Below are 21,277 nucleotides of genomic sequence, written 5' to 3' on the forward strand. Positions count from 1 at the left end.
ATGGCCGCTAGCTGGCGAGACCCTTCTGTCGAGCAGGAAGGCCAGGTGACTGGAGTGTCCCCGAGCATCGGCCGCTGCGCTGAGAGGGAGAGAGAGAGCTGCATGCTGCGTGTGGTTGGTACTAGGCGTCGTTGTCTAGCCATCATGATGACGGCAACGCGCGCAATTTCCGAGGCGAACGGAACGAGGCGTCAGACAAGTTACTGCTTGCCGAAACTCTCGCAGCGTACTACATGAAGGAAACCGGTGGCCTAGGTATGTACGTGTATGGCCCGGGACCTCGCACAGAGCCCGCGGTACGTTGCCCGAGAAATGCAAGAGAAGGTCAACGTTGGTAGACGTTGAGAAGCCTCTTCTGTTCGGGGCCCCGTTGTGACGGGATAGCTTGGAATCACAACTATTGGCCGATTTCAGTTGCTTGTCATGGTGGTCAAAGTGGCATGGTCTCGACACGGCTATGGCGAGTCAGGATGAATATATCTTGGCCCATGGATGAAGAACGCGTGGTGAATGAGGGAAGCGGGTCTATCGTGCCTGGCTGCTCTGCTCTCAGAGCGGATGGCGGTTGCGCATCTGTCGAGATGTCTCAGAAAAACAGGTAGGCACCTAACTACCTACCTAGGTGCGTAAGTGGTGACCTACCTTATGATGCAGGAAGGTAGGTAGTAGGTATCGTCGGCGGACCAAGGGGGGAAGGAGGGGGGGAAGGAGAAACGACCGAGACCCACTTGCCACGGCGCGGCACCGAACCGTGACGGTGGAAGGGCCGGAGGGGCAGCAACGCTGCCTCCAGGAAAGGAAAGGACGGCGGCGGGACAAGCCGCTCACCAGTCGCCGCGGTTGTTGTTTCCTTTCCCTCAGTGTTGTGCTTCCTGCCCCCACTTTCCAACTCAAGGCCTCGATCAAGGTCGGCACGGTGCCGTGGACATGGACTGAGCAGGCGCGGGGAGTTGCAATCATTTCCTTCCTTCCATACATAGGCACGCGTCCTGCTTCCACAAGCGCATCGGGACCTAGGTAGGTAGGTAGGTAGGTAGGTAGTACAGGTATAACCCAGTACGTACCTCCATCCATCCGTTCCTTCAGGTTCCGATGTTACACATACGAGGTAGGTAGGAGAGGGGCGCGCGCACGCGCGTGTGTGGGCTAGGTCTTCCTCGCGCACCTTCCTCTCCCCCTACCCAAGGTACCGTGTACCGGTACCTTCCCCTCCATTCTACCCTCTCCAATGTATTTTGCCCTTTCCCCTCATGTGCGTGCGTATGTGGGTGGGTGTTACCGGGGCCCAGCTCCGACTTGGACTGCAACCCGACATCGTACAGACACTAAATCAATCTTCAACCTCCTCCCTGGCTAATTCGGTATGCTATATGCTATACTAGCTTGCCATCGGCACCAGTCTGGTATCGTCCGTGATTCATTCTCCCCTGTTTCTAGAATTCAATGTTTCGAAACACAAACGAGCTGCCGTCGTCCCAGGAACTGCATCGCCCTGTACCTGTGCACCCTGCAAGCACACGCGCCCATCGAGTCCCAGCACCGGCATCAGTGCGATCCGCGGCAACGGCGACAGCAACGGCAACGCCTTCATCACCAACCCTCGCCTCCACTCTCAGCGTCGGAATCAGTATGGACTTGCATTGCACTGCACTGCACTACACTACACTACACTGCAGCCATGCTTCCGCTGCTCCCGGCGTCAGGCCAGCTGCGGCACTTGGACACACTGAGCCAACACACGGCCGCCTCACTTGCCAAGTTTACTATCAAGAGATATGCACCATCTTCTGAGACGAAACCTCTTCCTCCCGCCACTTCTGCAGCTGTCAAGATTTCATATTGCCTCAACCCAACTACATGGCTATCCGCACGCAACATCTCCAACCGCACAAACGATATCGCAGCCCCTGTTCCCTCTCGGACCTCCGTTAGGAACCTTGGCTGCTCGTCCGCTTCGGCTACTCGCTGCCTTGGGACGCCCCTATCATTCTCCATATCATGATTATCAACCGAAGCACCCGGCTCGGTCGCCTTATTGGTCATACGTTGGCCAGATTGGGGCCTCAGCATGACGAGATCCACCTTGGTTTTGACCTTGGAACCCCACTTCGACTCCATCGTGGCTTTGGCCGGTGGAAAGACATACTATGTACATTGTATGATATCCTCTCGGCTGTTTCTCCAGGTTCGAAATTACGTTACCAGACCAGACCAAAGGTCGATTTCGACTGGTTCGTTCGGATACAGCCTCGACTGTCTGACCCCACGGGCGGAGAGTTGTGGAAGAAGCAGATGTTGCCAAGACTACTGCCCAACATTCATCCCCCACTGCCGTTGTTCCTTTTCCGCCACGCCCTGCTGCAGCCACCGTGCAACTACACCTTGCCACAGTAGCCCACGAAACCCAAGACAGCAATGGCAATAGCAATAGCCTGCCAACGGCCGGCCGATCGCGTCGATCTTTTCGCCAGCAACCTGTCGCCCCACTCCCTGCCTGAGAACAATGCCAAATTAGTCCTGTCAGCTAGAAACGAAAAAGCCACAAGGCATCTCTCCCGTCTTCGAACGTCTCATACATGGATCCCGGTATCTATCCTCGCTACACAACGGTAGACCCAGACAGGTCATCAGATGAGGTCTTGAACGCCCTCTACATTGGAGCGCCTTCAAAGAATAACAATCAATCGGCCAGAGACAACCCCTCTTGCCTGTTGCAGACGACCGCCTCTACGGTCCAGAGACATCGGAGAATTACACAGAGTGAGACTGAAGTTGACAGCGGCTTAGGGTGTGTTTTTTTTTTTTTGTGATGAACACCTCAGTAGTGGGCCACTATTAGTGGCCCACGCCGTTGCCGCGGGGCTGATGCCCGAGATATGGCAGGATGGCGGGCTTGATAGCAGCCAACCAGGATGGTTGGTGTATCTGGCGCATTTGGTGTACTGCTTATCTCCTGGTATTTCGTTCTCCAACCCCTAATGCTTATTTGCTTGTCAACATACCCTGTCAACCAGCATGGGGTTAATTGTAGGATCCGATTGGCATCCTTCAGCTGGCCTTTCGGTTACCCTGCATTTTCTCGATTACCGGCAGCAGGGCTCAGCTAACCGGCGACTACATGTACGAAACGAAAGAAGGGTTAACTTCATCAGGAAGCAGACGTCTTCCATTTCTGGCCGACACTTCTTGCAGTGAGGCTTACTTGGCAACTACCAAACGCCACTTCACTTCGGTATGATATGACAGAACCACAAAGGGTATTGATCAGCCATACGAACCAAGCTGAAAATTACCAGAAACAAAGTTCGATGTCCCAGCGGCGGTTTCCATCCCCCAGAACCATGAAATTGAAACGACTTTGCCGAGTAAATCAGCATGGAGCAGGGTGTATCTTTCAGAGCTGTTAGTCATGATCAGGCATGATTGATTCGCAGCTGGTGACATCATTGCTGCAAGAGGAGGCGTTGACGTGGCTCTTTGAAATTTGGCATCGTCCTCTTTTGTCCAACGCTAGAGCGTTTTTGAAGCATCTGCCCTCAACGTTCGAGCGTGGTGTCAGGATGTGGACGGTAATCGAGTACTAGGCCACATAAGCGTTCATTGCTAGCGCACGCAAATCTGTTTCATACTTCCGCCTAGTTCTCCAAAAAAAAAACAAGATTTGTGTCTCCTCTGGGATTTGGAGCCCTCCGGTACTCAGCAGAGACGACAAGATTGTCTCGCCGTCCATTGACTGAGACAATCCATCACGAGCTACCCCGGCGACTGTGATTCACCATAATGCAAGACCCTCCGAGGTTGCTGCGGAAAAACAAGCTCAAAGCTAAAGTTGCAATGACAGCTAAGTATCGCCCCTGTTTGTCGGTAATCAGCACTTATCGACAAGGGCAGTCTGTCTCCCACGATGCATCTTCATTCTGAGGGACGGGCTCGGGGACACACTGCCCACAACGACTTGCGCACGCTAGGGCTCATGTTGCTCATCCGATATCTGATAAGTGGAAAGCGCACCTCGACTAATCAACAGTACCATGGCTACTTCTTTCACCGACCTCCTCAACAAGCAGGGGTTATTGCATGTGCTAGCATCCGCCCATGGGCCTCCCTCCTCTGGTCATGTTTCTGATGCCAAGCATCCAACGATATCGGCCATCCAAAAGCAATAACCCACGAGCTGCTTTCATTCGATACGTCTCAAGTATCCGAACAGTATCCGTGTTTTTAAAACCATTGCTTCTTCTCCCAGGCTATGTATGGCCTTTACGCGACAGTTTACTGGCCAGCTATTCATCGTTCAATGTTCACAGAATCAAGTTCTCGGTACGCAGTTTAATGATACTCAAGCCGCCGTAGATCAGCATGTGGGGTTTGATGAGGGCAGCACTAAAAGTGGAGAGAGGCTTGTCTGCTTCAAGCCAACAACTCTCTCTCCACCTGCATTTGGCACCGATAACTTCAGGACCGGCAGACCTGGTTGCACTGCCGTCCCTTCCTGCTAACATTCTATTCTGGTACAGAACGCTTACTTCTCACTGTGAAGTTGGAGGCGGCGCCTAGTTCTCGCAGTCGGGATTATTGCAACCCGGTAACGCTCGTGCCGTGATGCACCAACGCAAGCCTGGCTGCTTCACTTGTATGGGTAGGTTGCGGCGCTGATCCATGAGAAGGGGCGTTGCAGTGTCCGCCCGGGTAGCCGATCTGGAATGCTGAGACATGTCGATCGATGGGACCTATCCAACCATGGAAAACCCCCGAGTCGGTCAAATTTGGTTGTCTGATTCCCGAACCTTATCGTTTTGCCTAAAGAGACTTCGAAAATCCTGCTGAACAAAGGCAGCCGAGTCAGGTTCTCATGCCAAAGTCGCACAAATATACTCCTATGGTCAGGGCGCTTTCCGTTGGCCTTCCAACCACCTGAACACCTATTATGGCCTGACAATCGAAAGCTCGATGGCCACAGCCAACTAGGAGCGTGCTTTATTCACCTAGGTCCTCATCCAAGGACATCAGAGAGGTGGTCTGACGGCCATGGCGTGCAATATTTAAGGGAAATGTGACCAGCACAGACATGGTATAGGCGGCTAGCCTCAACGAAAATTCAACTGGCAGACCGCGTTGTATGGAACTGCAACCGTCGCCCGAATTTCAACTTTGAGATCTCCACCATCGCTACTAAGTCAATGCGTGGTGAGCAAAAATCCATCCGTCGCCCGATCGAAGCTAGAACTTCTTACACTCTTTGAATGGCGCCCCTTGACCGTTGGCATTCCACCCTTGGGAAAGCCAATGCGTCTACTACTTGTCGACAGGAAGCAGAAGACGGAGGGAAGGTGAACGCACGTATCGAGGTGCGGCTAGGTCAACGCTACTGTTGTTCCGCAACGTGTGCATCCTCTTTCTTGGATTTGATATTCGTGCGTATGCACGAAGGATTTTTGTGCATCCGACTAACGCTTCAAGTTTGCAAGTACGTAATTCGAAATAGCATGGGACCATACCCACTATATGCAACCTGGTCCAAGGAGCCGAATCTACACTTTCTCGTGACGACAAGGGCATTCGGACGGTGCATGGTGGATGAGAGACTGGTGCTGAGATGTAAGCATCCGGAGAACACCTCTTGCCAAAAGATGGTCGGTCAGGAGTCTAAATGGTGTTTCCGTTCAGGTCTGGAACTAACAATGAGTCTCGTAGGCCATGTCAGGACGTGTCATGTTGAGAGTGATTAATTCACTACCACCTCACCAAAAAGAAAGCTCCTAGGCGTTTTTGACTATACTGGATGTCCAACCATCCGCATTAGGAACCCGCTGGTATCGAGATGCGGAATTGCCTGCTGGCCAGTCCATGAACAATTTCGTGCAGTGGTTTGGTGTTGCATTGCATGGAGCGGAGCTCAAACCTGAGTCTTGACGTCTAAGACGAGAATGGCTGTCGTACGGACTGTCATTGTCGCCAGCCCATCAAGCTGGACCTTTTTCTCCGTCGTTTTGTGGACTGGTGATATTTCCCGGTCCGCGCTGCTGTGACAGGATGCTGGTATGATGCAGAAACGATGACGACTGCCTTTGGCGAAGCGAAGGGTCCGGCCCTGGTCGGCTCCCTTTACGTCCGCAAGGGAGAAAGCCTCTTGCGACGTTACTTCTCATGCCACGATACACCCAAAATTGTCATATCGAGAAACCATCAGACGGGAGCTGGGTGCCGTTTCCAATGTTGCACGATAACACGCACCGTTGGCGAACATCGTCAACCTTGATGAGAGTCTGTCTATCCGAGGCAACTTGAGTACCGAGAGGCAATCGATCCCAATTGTCTTCTTCTTCTCCTTCTTCTGCAGCATGGGTCGGCAGAATATGTTCCTCGTAGCTGAAGTCTCTCGTTTTACGGCTCGTATTGTCCAGCTGTGATACAGCATTCGATAGTCTTGATCACACCACTTGAGGACAAGGTCATTTATCGATAGCATGCCTGCGATCCACATGACCATTTGCCTGGTTACAATGTCAACAAGCGCCCGAGATAATAAAAATAAAAAAAACCCCTTGAGATTTTCCCCAGTGTCACACAAAGAAGTCATGGAACCAGGCTTCGTGCATTATCTCCAGTCGCGAGTCGTGGCTGAGGTGCTTGATCAGTGACAAACCCCTCGGCCGGGTCGCAAGAGAAAGATCCCACTCGGGATTGCCAGGAGGCATTATCGGCGACAAACCGACGCTGGACTGTAATGTGCTGTACCTAGAACGATGATGCGACGGCGGTGCATCTGGTTGCCGAAGCGGGCGCGCGTGAAGCCAGTCATGAATGGGCAGTACAGACCCAAGGCCTGAAAGATAGATGATGCATGCAGACTCCGTATACGCCCCGACATTGGCGCGGAAGCGACGGCACATAACGAGGCAAACCGGACAAGGCGGATCAGGATCAATTCACGAAACAACAACATCAACAACAACAACAACGCGGCAAGGCCAATCTCGTTTGGCGATGGTGATCGGCCTGGGAGTGCTGATGCCGGATCAGACGACAAATAGCCCTCCTTCAAGACCGGGCTTCGCTCCACCTTGTTCCCTGCGAATGCAGCATGCGGTATGACTGTCTCAGTTGAGGGATTTGAGGGCGCTTTTCTCTCGTGTCAGTGATGGAAGCACGACGAATCGCAAATCTTGTCCCCTTTTGTTGGAGCCGAGTTCGAAGCCGAGTCGGCCGCGGCCAGCACGTTCTGCGCTGCGAGTGGAAGTGTAGCTGTTGCCCCTCGGTGGCACGACAAAACATGTACACTACGGTACACGCGCGCGCGTGGTCCTCGGGCGTGTATCCCACGGCAAGGCTCACGCGCATGTTTGAGACAAGAGACATGGGGGGTTAGATGACGCCGAAAACTGGGGTCAGCAGCTCTGAGAGAGAGAGAGAGAGAGAGAGAGAGAGAGAGAGAGAGAGAGAGAGAGAGAGAACGGAAATGTGGGCCTCCGACCAAGATCCGCCGCAGGACGGCAAGGGGTTCAAGAAAGGGAGGAGCGTGGCTTGGTACGGCTGTGCAGATATGAGATATGGGTCGAAAAAGACAAAAAGTTTCTGAAGGGGGAACTCATGCCCGAAAGAAAGCTCTGCCTTGGTTGATGGGGGAGAGGGGGGGGGGACTTAGTTATGATATTCCATGGTTCTGTTCATATAGAACGTAACCTTATTTACTGTGTGGAGGATTGGGCATGATACTGATAATGTCTTTTTTTCCTTCTTTTCTTTCTTCTTCGACTATGCCACTATAATTGTGCACCTTGTGCGACCCTTGAGAGGGGGGACCGCCTTGATAAACGTACCTTGGTTCCTGAAAGGGGGGTGCAACCCATGACATCTTCAGAATCGCCAAACCATTCCCCCTCACGCGGGAGAGCAGGCATGGGGCGTGCGGGGAGTTGGTTATGTACATACATACTCACGTTGTATGATAATTGGGTGGTATGGAGATTCTCGCCTTGCTCAACAGGGGCCCATCCTCGTGATACCAATGACGACGTTGTCTTTTCGGAGCGACGGCGGAGGGACTCTGCTTGGACGACGTCTTCCTACCCCCCCGATCTGTTTAAGCCCAATGCATTTCCCCTCCTGTAGGAGACTGCCTGCTGCCTTTTCTTCGTATGTGAAGAGGGAGGAGGAGGAGGAGGAAGAGAGGGGTAACGTCATTCGTATCGAACGGCATCGGGGGCCATCGCGATCCGGGGTTCCATGCGGGGTGATGTGCCCTGCCACGCGGGTATCGCAGGTTGAGTCGACCTCCTCCCCCTTGGATACGTGAACGGGGAGGGCACCGGCAGCTGCTGAGCCTTGCGATAATGGACGTATTCGGATGCCAGCCCGCTCATTCACAACGAACAGCCCGCTTGACGACCCAATAACGGCAAGGGGAAGAGAGAAAAAAAAAGTGCCGCAGAATCGCATGGACGGAGTGCGATCCCCCTTCTCCCCGAAGATGAGGCTGTCGCGGAAGGCCGGACATACGCCAACGGCGAAGGACAACGGATGAGGTAGGTATACTCCGTAGTGACATGTAACAAGTCTGGGCTCACCTATTCAAAGTGGCACATTGTGTGGTGAGCCCAGACTTATTGCATGTCACTGTAGACACACACACACACACCACCCAGCCCATCTACAGATGGGGGGAAGCGGAAACAGCCGCTCATATCGAGCTCCCCCAAAACGGGTTAAGGTTCCCAGGCGAGGGGCAGGCGAGCGGGTGACGATCACAAAGACAAGGGGGGGTTGGATAGATGTATGGACCCTTTGGTTCCGAACACGAGAAGACGGGCCGTCGAAGAGGGGGATGCCAGAAGAAGCATGCTTGCAATCTGTTGTACAAATATGGGGTCGAAGACAAGAGATGACGGTTACGCATGGGTGGTGTGGTGGGCTGGTGGTGCTATTAAGCGGTAGAGTTCGCGCTCCACGTTTTGGATGGTCACTTACGGTTGAGGCGGGGGAAAGCAGGTGAGGATCATATGGGGACCACGTGCACGCGATATGCTCGTGGCCACCCGGTCCGCCCCAAATCGGGGATTTCGTAGGTGGGAGTGGGTGCGAAGTGGTAGCCACGAAGAGATTAGACGCCAACTTAACGAGACAGGCCGTCGAGAGACTCCTTGACTTGGGACGAAGAGATCCAAAAAGCCCGAGGCAAAAGGGAGGGTAGGGTGTGGGCGGTCCGCATCGGGACATGGAAAAACCATCTCAACTTCAATAGAACCTCAGCGAAGAAATTTGGGAAGTGCCGTAATTTTGACTTTGTGTATTGTAAACTCAAAGTACTGCTATCTTATGATGGGTACGGCGAAAGCGTACATTCTATGGACCGTTTCCAAATTCGAAACACTGAAACACCGAAAGCCATGGTTGGTTTGTTTGTAAGGAAGGACAAAAAGCAGATCGTGACAAATAAGGAAATATAGAGACCATTATGAGACAGTTACGCCCCTCATGTGAGTAAAATCCTCCTCCAGCGTTCGCCCCCCCAGCCATCGACGTAAGGATAAGGAATGATTCGTAGATGAATGGCGTCGAACTTATACAGGGAGCGGATATCAAATGTTAAGACAGGAAAAAGAAAAGATGGTAACAAGAAAGAGAATAGATAATGTAAGGAAAAGATAAAGTCAGTCTCATATCATGCTCGCATGTCATGTAATGTCCTGTGTGTCCCCTTCTATACCCTGCAATGCGTGTGTGCTCATGTGCCCCGCTGTGAGGCTTCTTACTCGCAAACCGCTTCACGAATGAACTGTCCAAGTTGTTTGGCCTGGAATGTGTTATTAGTATTTGGAGTAGATGGCGAACATTGTGAAGGACTTACATAATCGCCATGCATCATGGAGAAGTGGTTGCCAGGCATGTGCCTGGTCCTGAACTTGTTGATGTCCAGATACTCATCCCAACGGTTAGGGCCGAAGTCGGTCCTGTTGTCCAAGAGGAAGAGCGCGTGTCCCGTGGGGTACGGATCGGGGCGAGGGTCGGAAGGAAGGTGGCAGACGCCGTCCTCGCACCAGATGGCCATAACATTGGGGCACTTGTCCTTGGGGATGGGCTCCGCAGTGTAGTTGCTGAGGGCAGTAACACTGGCAGCGAAGTGGGGAAGGAGCCAAGAAGGAATCTTCTTGGCGTCTTCATCTCCCTCGCCGAGAAGGCCGATGGAGGCGAACCAGGCGTGGAGGCTCTTGGGGAGAGGCTCGATGGTGATGGGGCAGGGAGCGTCGATGATGATGAGGTTCTCGACACTCTCGCCTGCCTTGGTGAGCTGGTTGACAATCTCGTAGGCGATGACACCTCCTGCGGACCAACCAGCCAGGGAGTAGGGGCCTTTCGGCTGTCTGGCCTTCATGGCCTCGATAAACTTGGAAGCCATGCCGTAGACACCGCACTTGTACTCCTCGGGAGTCTTCATGAAGGGGGAGAAAAGACCCCAGACAGCCCACTGGCTGGAGATCTGGCTGATTTCCGTGTAAGAAGTAGCGCAACCACTGCCGTCAGGAACCATCCACAGGTTCTTAGTAGCAGTGCGAGTGCTACCCTGAAGGAGAATCGAGGTGGCCTTGCGGTGAGGGTAGTTGTCAACAATCTCTCTGGGAGGGGGCGGCTTGGTGATGGATGCGGTAGTGTTGCCAGGGTGGGTGTTGATCTCCCGGGTTGGCTCAACTTTCTCGCGGCGGGGGGCCGAGGCAACTTTCGCAGGCTTGGGAGCGGGCGCAGGCTTGGGCTTTGGGCCAATACCGAGAGCCTTCTCGACTTCCAACAGGGATGGGTTGGTGACGAAGAGGTCGTTGGGAATGTCCATGCCCGACTTCTCGCGAAGAGTGCCGAGGATGGACAGACTCATGAGGGAGTCCATGCCCAGGGCGGCCAGGTCAGGAGCGGCAACGATCTCATCAACCTCGACACCCATCTCCGTGGCGATGGTCTCACGAAGAACACTTTGGAGGTCACAGCCTTCCTCGTCTGCGTCGCCCTTGACCGAACGGTCACTCTCCTCGTAAGGAGTGGTGACGTTGGAGTCGGACTCAAGCTCGGGAGTCTCGGAGACAGAGGCGCTGGAATCACCAGAGTCCTGGACGTAACTGTCTTTGCCTGCCGCTGTCTCGAATTGGCCAAGGAAAGCCTTGAAGGCACCGATGGTAGGGTACTCGACAAAGGCATGGGAGTCGATGTCGATGTCGAGCTCCTCACGCATTCTGCCGGAAACAGTCAGAGCCATCAAGGAGTCGCAGCCCAAATCAGTGAAGGCAATATTGTCGGCAAGCTCGTCTTGGGTAACACCAACCTCCTTGGCCAGGATGTCGAACACGTCCTGGACAACGGAGCGCTTAGCAAGCTTGGCGTTAACGGCCTTGAGGTTGCTAGCAGTGACTTGCTTGCTGACCTTCTCCTTGCCACTCTTCTCCTTGGCGGGGGCCGCCTTGGAGGGAGCGGCAGCCTTGGGGGCAGGGGCAGAAGAGATGGCGCCGGCGGCAGCGCGTCCACGAGGAGGAAGAACCATGTTGAGGACCTTGCGGGGGATGGACTGGAACTTGACGTCACCAGCAACACCGACAATGCGGTCTCCGTCAAAGACGTAGGCATCACCGGCCATCATCTTGGTACCCTTGACGGGCTGCATGCGAACGTAGGAGCGGTAAGTCTTGGAGGCGTCGAGCTTCTCGGTGAATCTCATGGAGCCCCAGCCATGGGAGATGAAGACTTGCTCGCGGGAGTCAATAGCATCGGTACCGTTGATGATGAAGCCAGAGATATGGCAACAGCTGTCGATCCAGTAAGGGTTGAAGAAGAAGTTACCATCCTTGTCCGTAGTCTGGAAGCTGACCTTGGCAGTGGCCTCGCAGGTCTTACTGTCCAAGATAACTTCTTCCATGCCCTGGTACTTGGTGTCATAGTCGACAAGAGCAGTGAAGAGCTTGTAGGTCAAGCCGCGACCAATCTTGGAAGCCTTGCCCTGTCTCTCGGCCTCCTCAAGAGCGTCGATACGGCCCTTGATGAGGTAGCTGACGCGTTCGAACTCGTCGGCCCACTGCTCAGTGCTGCCGTAAACGACCTTGCAGTGCGCATGCTCGGTCTTCTTGGAACCCTCGCCAGTGTGGAAGCTGACATCGGCGTAGCCCAAGGCAACGTTGGCGGTGACGGTGGTGCGGAGGATGTGAGCATCAAGCTTGTCATCGAAGATGAGCGTCTTGGGTACCTCCACGTTGGCCACGTTCAGACCAACGGGCTCGGCGTCGGGCCGGAGCATCTTGTATGCGTAGTCGGCAACAGTCATGGCCATGTCGGCGTACAAGGTAGACGGGCATAGTGGAGCGCCGTTGCACAAGTGGCCCTCGACGAGGGGACGAGTGTCGGGACGCGAAAGGTTGGTTTCGGTCTCAACGAGGGCAATGTCTCCATTGACATCCTCATTGGTGACTCCATGAATTGAGGTGGTGCACAGCTTGGGTCTGGCAGGCTCGATCTGGAGAGGGGCCTTGACCGCCGAAGGACCACGGTTCTTGGTGAGGCACCAGTCGCCAGTGTATTGGAGCCAGTAGTTCTTCTCATCGAAGGAGTAGGTCGGGAGGTCAAGAAGACGAGTGCACTCGCTGAAGTCGCGGTGGAACTCGTCCCAGTCAAGGTTGATGCCGGCAGTGTGGAGAGCGCACAGAGTGTTGCTGAGAACCTTGTATGTGGACTCATTGCGGCGCAGGGTGGGAACAGCAACAGAGCTGATGCCAAAGGAAGACTTGACAAAGTTGGCCAAGACGGGGTGGGGACCGACCTCAAGCCAGACGGTCTTCTCATCGACAGCGCCGGACTGCTGGGCGTGGACGAGGCCGCCGAGGATGTTGACGGCATCCCGGGCGTGGTTACGGAGGTATGCAGCGTTGATTGGCTCGCTCTCGAGCATCTTGCCGAGGAGGGGCGAGATGATGGGGATCTGCGGCCGCTCGAAGCTCACAGAGCGAGCGAGGGTCTCGAATTCATCCAAAATGGGATCGACCTGGGCGGAGTGGAAGGCAAAAGGCACCTTGAGCTGGGTGCACTTGAAGCCGGCAGTGCCGAGGTGAGACGAGATGTCACTGATCTTAGCAGCCGCGCCGCTGAGAACGGTCTCGCGGGGGCCGTTGATGCAAGCGACGTTGACATGCTCGGACTGGGCGCCGAGGGCCTCCATGATGGCCTCAACGGGGCCGGTGACAGCCAACATGGCGTGAGTACCGGCAGTGCACTTCTCGACGAGGAGCTTGGCGCGGGCTCCGACAAGATAGATGGTGTCGCTGGCAGAGAGAACACCGGCGGCGTTGAGAGCAGCGTACTCGCCCAGGGAGTGACCCATGACGGCGCTGGGTGAGATGCCCCAGGAGGACCAGAGGCGGGCAAGGGCCATCTCGAAGCAGCACAAGCCAAGCTGCACCACGACAGGCGAGAACTTAGTCACATCAGGCTCGCTGCCATCGATGAGAGGCAGGAAGCTGGGGAACCCGTGGATCTGGGCGAGCTGGTTGAACTCATTGATGTTCTCCCGGAAGACGGTGTAGTGCGCGTAAAGGTCCTTGCCAAGGCCGGCGTAGTGGGACCCCTGGCCAGTGAACATGAAGACAACCTTGGGCTGCTGGGTGGAGATGGGAGTGAAGTTCTCCTTGAGCCGGTCCTTGAGGAGACGCTGCGCCTCAGGAAGATCAGAGGCGGCGACGTTCATGCGCCAGTAGTGCTGGATGCGACGGGCGGTCGTGGTGTACGCCAGGTGGGACAGGGGCGTCTGGGGGTTTTGCTCCATCCAGCCGACAAGTCTCTCGGCGTTGCGGATCATGGCAGCCTTGGACTTGCCAGTGACGGTAACGACCTGGACGTTGCGAGGGTCCGTCTCGGCGACCTTCATGTGGGGCGCATCCTCCAGCAGCAAACCAGTGTTACCACCGGCAGCACTGAAGTTGTTAACGAAGACACGTCTGGGCTTGCCATCTCTTCTCTTGAAGGGAGTGAGGTGGAAGGCGATGTTGACGTTGCGCTCTGACAAATCCTTGGGGAAGGTCTTGTTGATCTCCTTCTTGATGCCCACATGGGGAGGGATGGCATTCTTCTGCATCATCATCAGCACCTTGGTCAGGGCAGTGACACCCGAAGCAGCCTCGCCGTGACCGACGTTGGACTTGACAGCGCCGAGGTACAGAGGACGATCGGCGGGTCTCTTGCGGTCGGCAGGGGCGAAGACGTTGGTCACGGAGACCATCTCGGTACCATCGCCGGCCTGGGTACCGGTACCGTGCATCTCGACGTAATCGACGTCGAGAGGGTCAACACCCGCCTCATCGAGGATGTGTCTCGACAAGATGGACTGGGTGGGTCCGTGAGGGTGAGTGATGGAAATGGCATCGGCAGAGTGGTTGGTAGCAGTGCCCAAGATGACGGCGAGGACGTTGTCCTTGTCGGCAATTGCGTCGTCGAGGCGCTTGACAATGACCGAGGCGCAGCCGTCAGCACGGCAGTAACCGTCGGCGCCATTGTCGAAGGTAGCACAGGGACCAGTCTTGGACAAGAACTGGCCACGAGACAGACCGGCGAAAATGTCGGGGTTCGTCATGCAGGAGAGACCACCGACAATGGCGGTGTCACAGTCCTTCACCCACAGAGAGTTGCAGGCGACGTTCAATGCAGCAGCACTGGAGGAGCATGCGGTGTCGATGTTCAGACTGGGGCCGCTGAAGCCGAAGTGGTAGTTGATGCGACCAGGGCCGAAAGCTCGCACACCACCAGTGATGTAGTAGGTGTCGACTTCCTGGGCAGCGTTGATCTCACGCCAATCGTCAGAAGTCTGGCCATAGAAGGTACCGATACGGTCCAGCTTTGTGGAGGGCGTCCGGTTGGGGACATAACCGCACATCTCCAACGCCTCGTAGGCGGTGGTCAAAGCCATACGCTGCATGGGATCGGTCTGGAACGCCTCGCGAGGAGACATGTTGAAGAACCTGGGATCGAAGTATCCAGGGTTCTCGATCCAGCATCCGTACTGAGAGTGACTGGTGTTGATGGCCTTGCCAGTGATGTCGTAGTGAGTGGCGACGGGGAAACGATCGGGAGGAACGACCCTGTGAACGTCCAGGCCCTTGGAGAGCAACTCCCAGAGCTTCTCGTGGCTGGCGGCGTCGGGGAAACGACCAGCCATACCAACAATGGCCAACTTGCACTTTCCGCTGGAGCCATGGTTGCCGATGGGGGAGTTGATGCTCTCCCTCTGGATCTTGGGTCCATGACGAACTTGAACATCCAGCTTTGTGCGGTCTTGGATCAGCTTCGACAAAGTCTCGGCATTATAGGTAGGACCAAAGGGGATGACGAGACAGGTCGATCCCTCGAAGTCGCGGGCCGTCTCAATGCATCCCTCAATTCCCTTCTGGAAGTTGAGAACGTCGACCAGGCACTCGTGCGCAACGGCCTTGAGGAGGGACTTGGTGTCGGTCTCGGCGAACCAGATTCCCTTGGTGCCGGACATGATAGCGGAGCGAGGCTTGCTCTTGGCGAAGACCTCGACCACCTTGGGGTCGTCGAGGCGAAGGATCTTCTCGATGTCGGCGGTGCCGTGCAGGTGAGCTGCGTGGTAAGGGCCATAGACGGGGATCGCCGTAGGCTTGACGCCGAAGACATTTTGGTCCTCGAGCGCACGAAGGGTGGCAGGCGGTCCTGAGATCGCCAAGCTGGATGCCGACACAGCGCTAACGTATGCTTGGCTGGCGACGGGAATGTACTGCGGGGAGTGTCAGATATGGCTCTACGAGTGAACCGGCCAGAAGAAGAAGATGCTCACATTAGATTCATGGAAATTATTAAGTGCCTCTTTGGCGTTGGATTCCTTCAAGCCGGGAAGGATGTGTGTCCAGGGCTCAGATTGACCGACCGGCGGGCTGAGCCTCTCGGCCAGCGAACCGACGTGGGTTCCGGTTCGGAAGGCCATGAGGGCTACCTGAACGGCAACTGGGATCAAGGTAGAGACTGATGGGGTCGAAGCGATGGCGGCGGCGGCGAACAGCCCCGTGCAGAGACCCATGAAGAATGTGTGATCGTGAGGAGCGTCATCTTGAGGCTCCTTCTCGGTGCGGCTGCCAAGCTGTCAGTCAACGAACAGGGAGAATGAGGACCCGGGTGGCGACGGGGAGGACGTACTCGATGTAGTGAGCCAGCTGGGTGATGCAGAGCAGGGCGCTGTCGATGCCCGGGTGCTTGATGCTCTGGGCGTGGTATCGCTCGTTGAGTTGACGGAGCGACTGGAAGTTGGGTAGTTTCGACCGTTCCAGCTTCCCCAAACCATCGATCTCCTCCCTCAATGCCTGGCCGGCCTGGTCGAGGAAAGCCTTCGCAAGGGTGCTGGGATTCCCTGAACGACAAAACTCGGCGAGAAATCCATGGGTATCAAGCGACTGATCTCCGAAGAGGAGATAAGACATCAAATCGGCCATCTTGAAGGATCGTCGACATAGATTTCTTAGGTTGATGAGGTTCCCGGTGCTGTGGTAAGAACATGAATCCTGGATGGTGGGAGCGAGTGTTGAACTTATACGATTGAGATGGGCTCGACGCAGGACAGGGAAAGGGTGTACAGGCCAGGCTCACAACGGGCCATTTCCCGAATTACTCAACGCAGCTGTCAATGTCATGGCTGATGGATAGCGGAATTGCAACATGGAACACATCCCGGATGGAGGGGGTGGGTGGGCTGAAAGGGGGTGCGCGGAAAACGTCCCATGTAGCCGCACGCCCATAACGCACCTTCCCTTCCTTCTCACTTGGCTCATCCTTTTCTCGCCCGGATGGCTAGCGTGAGTCCGGCCCTGAGAGCTCTCGGTGACCGAAGGCCATGGGTGATTATCAGTGTCTTGCCGCATCGTTCGAGACCTATTGGTTCAGGACAGACGATCGAGGCCGCCACACGGGCTTTCTTGCACCAACCCGCCTATGCTGACTTGAGAGAACGGGCAGGCGGACAGACAGGAGGAAATACAGGAATAGGTCGCGGCGTAAAAAGTCGAACGGATCTCAAGCAAGGCGGAGCATGGGCGGGCGCGGGCGCGCTCGTTGCGCCGATGTTCCTCGCCCTCGATCCCACAGGCCCAAGATGACACGGCAGTGCGAGAGATATGATCGTGTACCCATGTATCGAGGCTTTCTGACAGCAGGCTCCTTGAACCTTGGGTGGAAACTCGCAGCAGGCGGGCTTGCACATGGGTACGTCAAGGCCGTCAGGGCCAGACATGACGCAACGGCACCAGCATTCTCCAGGAACAGCTGCCCAGAATACTAAATATATGGAACGACTGTCCGTCCAAGGTGGGTCAGCACCGATCCACGGGGGAGTTTCGAAGAACCGATTAGGGCAGCCGAAGGGAAGGAGGCTCCGATCTGCGATGCATTGGTAGGCAGAAAGCGATCGATAGGTGTGAAACGGGTTTGAGATGGTGACCTATGAGGACTACCTGGTGGTTTCCTCGTTGGGCGGTCTCGAGGATCCTCGAGAGGTTAACCTGGCGACAGGGACGACCTCGGGTTTGCTCAACGACCCGCACCCAGAGGGCTAAAGAAGGTAAGCGGAGCATGGATGCGAAACAATGGCCACGCAGCTCAGCGCCTTTCCTCAGTGCGCCGCAGCAGGAGGAAGGGTCTGGTGAAACCCCGTAATACGAGGGCGGACAGATTGTAGGTAGGTAGTGAAGAGCCTCACACAGGCGTCGATGGGGATTCTGCGCAACGGAGGGCCACAGCATCAGGCAAATCGGGACACAAGCCTGTCGGGTTCCTGGCGACGGTTAATCAGCAGAAGAAACAGACAGGGTGGGAGGGCGTTTGGCTATGGTTTGCGGTTGTGGGGGGTGGACGATGGTCGACTCTTTGTCCGACGGACATCCCCAAGGACATTGCCAAAGCGAGGCGCACCCAGAGATAGAACTGACACCGACACGCCCTATGCCACACGCCCCCTCCTTTTCGAGAGAGAAAGCCCTAGAACCAATGGTCGATAGTGATTAGTGTATGGCGTTGGAAAAACAAAGAAGGATTGGAAGGAATTGAGATGCTGTTGCTGACGGGCGGTGGTGGATTGCCCAGCAACGGTATCCGGATCCATTATTTTCGGAGGTCAAGATGGCAGCGGAGACGAAAGGCGGCTGAAGAAGAGGTTGTCTGAGTGGAATCCGGAGTCTGGAGGGAAAACAAAGGATGGACTGACGTAGGAAGGTACCCGGACATGGCTGCGGGGGGACGGACGAAAGTGGGCTGCGGGCCCACGGCTGTGGCTCCTTTGCTGCCCACCCACCTCACCTCACCTCACCTCACCTCAGCTAACCTTATCACTCATCTGTGCCGGCTGCGTTGTTCTTGGCACGGCGACACGGGACGTCTCTTCCAGCTTCGTCGCTGTCTTCTCCCCCCCCCCCCCCCCCCTTTTTTTTTTTTTGTGGGTGGAGATGTCGAACAGCGTGGCAGAAGGAAAGCATCAGTTGTTCTGTCATCCTGCCTACACTACTACTACTACTATTACACCGGGCATTGCATCTCCAAGGCCGTGAGAGCAAGGTACGTACCGGTTCGACCGAAGAGGGTGTTGTCGTCAATTCGCAGTGCTTCTCAGATACCAGTCCTTTACCCGTCGCCGCCGCGAGTACGTACTGTCTGGCCCCTGTTGCAATGGACTTTATGTAGGTACACAGCAAGGTTGGTCACCTAGGTAGGGAGGTACCTGAAAAGGCAGCGTGTCTGTACCTGTGCAGGTACGTACCTGATTGGAACCCCGCGAGGTACCTAACTTTGTTGAACCAGGTTCGTGCCTGTCTTTGTCTCATCGAGGCACATGTGGGGGAACCACAACCGGCAGTCAATCGGAGGATGCTTCTTCTCCTCTCAGGTTGCGACATCAATATCTCGAGTTTTTCATTTGCAGTTGTCAAGTAAAGCAAGGCAAGGCAAAGCAAAGCAAAGCATAGACTTTCCGTCCGCAAGCGTATGCACCTTAATCTTCGAAAACCGACGCAGGCCCGGGTAATGAGCGTACACACTGACTCTTGCCTGGAAAAGCAAACTGTTCGTGCCCCTTTTGCGCTCCACACATCGTTACCTTGTGTTAGTTAGTACGATGTACACACTAGGTAGGGAGGTAGGCAAGTAGGGTTGGTCACCGTACCTGCCTTGCCTACTTAGGTAGGTAGGTAGTCTACGGTATGTGGGAAGGCACCTACCCCTCCGTCTCTTGGGGCCGAAGAAAAAGGTCAGAGAGAAGGGAAGGTGCGGTGCCGACCCGGCGCGGTGTACTCTGCGGTACGGGCCATGGATGTTCCGTCAAAGACCCCTTCTCCTTTCTCGTCGTCGACTGTTGTCTTCGGCCGGCAGATACGGATACCACGCAGTATGGCGAAGAAACAGTCTAATGTAAGTTCGCCTCATCCCTCCTTCCTTTGGTCAACTACCTACCTACCTAGGTGCGTAGGGCCTGTGTCAGCTAGAAAACGCTCGCCGCAGTACGTGCCCTCCTGGCCAGGTCGTGTCCCCCTCTCTCCTACCATGCCGTTTACGGCAAGGCGGGGGAGGCAAGGGGCCCCGGTTCGACTCGTTCCTTCCTAGCTACGCTTATTCCTGTATCCGTACTCTAGGGCTACCCTCGAGGAGAACCGCCTTGGATACGTACCTTGCCCACCTAGGTAGTAGTCCAGGGGGAGGGGGTTGCAGATCGAATCGTTCAGTTCCCCTGTCTCCCGCCCCTCTTTGCCACGCCGTCAGATACCATACCGTCGACCATCCCACAAGCATTTCACTCACCCGCTAACATTGACCTGCATCTTGGCCCCGAGGTACGGTCAGAACTCGCCGCGCTCCATGGTGCATGATGCCAGCTCTGTTCTCCACGAAAAGCCCCGACAGCCGTGGCAGCAGTAGCAAAGCTCAAGAACAGACGCCACGTCTGTTTTTTTGTTTTTTGTTTCCCTCTGCCACCCCCCCCTGTCAATCTCGTTTCCGTGAAAAGCAAAGCAAAGCATTTGATTACCAAGACTGAGGCCGCTAGCAAGCCACCTGGCACCTGCGCAGGTACCGCACGCCCCGATGGATGGAATCCATCTCGCTCGTCCGATAAAGCAGATATGCAGGTCAGAAACACCCAAATAGCACAGCGAATGTCCATTCACGTTCGCCGACTCGGTACACACGTACACGCTCAAGCGTTCGCTCGCGTACACCGCCGCCTCTGCCGTTTGCCTTTACTCCTCACTTGGACCCTTTGCTCAGCTCGGCCGAGATCTGAATGAGCTTTTCTTGAACACCTTAATCCAGAATTGAGATCTTCAGCACTGACATCTTGTTTCTTTTCCAGAATAACCTGGAAGACGCAAGCTGGATCCGACTCGACGGTCCGACGGCAAACGGCCTCAGCGGATAGCTCGAATGGTTTGCTCGCCTACGCTCGCCCATGCTCAAGCAAAGGACCAAGGTCGGCGCAGCGACCGATATCAGCATCCGGAAACAGGCCGCTGTAAGCTGCAGGCTACGGTCTGCGTTTCTGGTGTGTACGGCATGAATCAGCGCTGTGGTTGGACACGCAGTCCCATCCTCGCTCTCGCTTACCAGACAAGGTTTCGAAGCTTTGAGATGGCTCGGAAGATGCGACAACTTGAGTGCCTATCTCGTAGCGAAGCCATTCCTTTTCTGCCTGTGTCGTCAGAGCTTCTCTCATCCCGCAACCATCGTCACGGCTCCCTTGACTAGCCCCTCAAATACAAAGTGGCTGTGGGGAAAGCGACAGGGAATAGGGAGGTGGGGGTGCGTATTCGTCGAGTGTTCGAGATCTCGAGAGAAATGGGCGTACGTCTAATCGGCGCATACCGTACGTACGCCTTGTCCAACATCAACTTTCGTGCATACCAGGACTACAGCGCGCAGACCTAGTCTAGTTCTTCATCTCATGATCCAGCGCCTGTCCCGCGCGGCAATGGCCAACCGGGAAAACAAGAGCCACTCTTGGTCGCAGCATCTCGTTGAAGCATGACGGACGGACGGCGAGGACATAAACAAGAGCCTCTGTGTGTTGCCTTGCGCACCATTTCGAACCCATCAACCAGCAATACCACTGCGCAATTCTTCGAGGACGACGCGGCAGAAGGGTTAGAGAAGCATTTGATTGAACGGCAACGCTCACCTGAATGTCGGTGGTCGTGGGACGGACGGGGTTAGTGCACAGAGCTAAGCCTACCTGGACTACCGCGCCCAGCCTCTTCAGGCCGTCTAGATGCAA

At 55.3% G+C, this 21,277-nt stretch overlaps 5 protein-coding genes across 5 annotated transcripts; 2 read left to right on the top strand and 3 right to left on the bottom strand.

Moving 5' to 3' along the window:
* On the top strand, positions 1-1,791 carry LY79DRAFT_579387 (uncharacterized protein; the record flags this gene model as incomplete). Its single annotated transcript, XM_060560022.1, has 8 exons — positions 1-45; positions 126-255; positions 415-598; positions 623-626; positions 981-1,017; positions 1,151-1,230; positions 1,383-1,627; positions 1,677-1,791. The coding sequence occupies 8 exons, from the start codon at positions 1-3 to the stop codon at positions 1,789-1,791; spliced, it is 840 nt and encodes a 279-aa protein (XP_060414587.1).
* Positions 1,792-4,979: 3,188 nt separating this feature from the next.
* Positions 4,980-5,937, top strand: LY79DRAFT_182487 (uncharacterized protein). Its single transcript, XM_060551319.1, has one exon. The coding sequence runs from the start codon at positions 5,244-5,246 to the stop codon at positions 5,727-5,729; it is 486 nt and encodes a 161-aa protein (XP_060414588.1). The 5' UTR covers positions 4,980-5,243; the 3' UTR covers positions 5,730-5,937.
* Positions 5,938-7,625: 1,688 nt separating this feature from the next.
* Positions 7,626-8,526, bottom strand: LY79DRAFT_182460 (uncharacterized protein). Its single transcript, XM_060551317.1, has one exon. The coding sequence runs from the start codon at positions 8,437-8,439 to the stop codon at positions 7,981-7,983; it is 459 nt and encodes a 152-aa protein (XP_060414589.1). The 5' UTR covers positions 8,440-8,526; the 3' UTR covers positions 7,626-7,980.
* Positions 8,527-9,482, bottom strand: LY79DRAFT_182473 (uncharacterized protein). The gene has a single exon (XM_060551318.1). The coding sequence runs from the start codon at positions 9,214-9,216 to the stop codon at positions 8,614-8,616; it is 603 nt and encodes a 200-aa protein (XP_060414590.1). The 5' UTR covers positions 9,217-9,482; the 3' UTR covers positions 8,527-8,613.
* Positions 9,483-9,748: 266 nt separating this feature from the next.
* Positions 9,749-16,463, bottom strand: LY79DRAFT_514631 (beta-ketoacyl synthase domain-containing protein; the record flags this gene model as incomplete). The annotated part of the gene is made up of 3 exons (XM_060554640.1): positions 9,749-15,754; positions 15,815-16,106; positions 16,171-16,463. The coding sequence occupies 3 exons, from the start codon at positions 16,461-16,463 to the stop codon at positions 9,749-9,751; spliced, it is 6,591 nt and encodes a 2,196-aa protein (XP_060414591.1).
* Positions 16,464-21,277: the final 4,814 nt, after the last annotated feature.

The sequence above is a fragment of the Colletotrichum navitas genome (assembly GCF_030913465.1).
Source record: "Colletotrichum navitas strain CBS 125086 chromosome Unknown LY79scaffold_26, whole genome shotgun sequence".
Lineage (NCBI taxonomy): Eukaryota > Fungi > Ascomycota > Sordariomycetes > Glomerellales > Glomerellaceae > Colletotrichum > Colletotrichum navitas.

Bases quoted from the DNA above. Each gene is read 5' to 3' on its own strand.
- LY79DRAFT_182460 (XM_060551317.1), bottom strand. From the start codon at position 8,439: ATGCGATTCTGCGGCACTTTTTTTTTCTCTCTTCCCCTTGCCGTTATT.
- LY79DRAFT_182473 (XM_060551318.1), bottom strand. From the start codon at position 9,216: ATGTCCCGATGCGGACCGCCCACACCCTACCCTCCCTTTTGCCTCGGG.
- LY79DRAFT_182487 (XM_060551319.1), top strand. From the start codon at position 5,244: ATGGCGCCCCTTGACCGTTGGCATTCCACCCTTGGGAAAGCCAATGCG.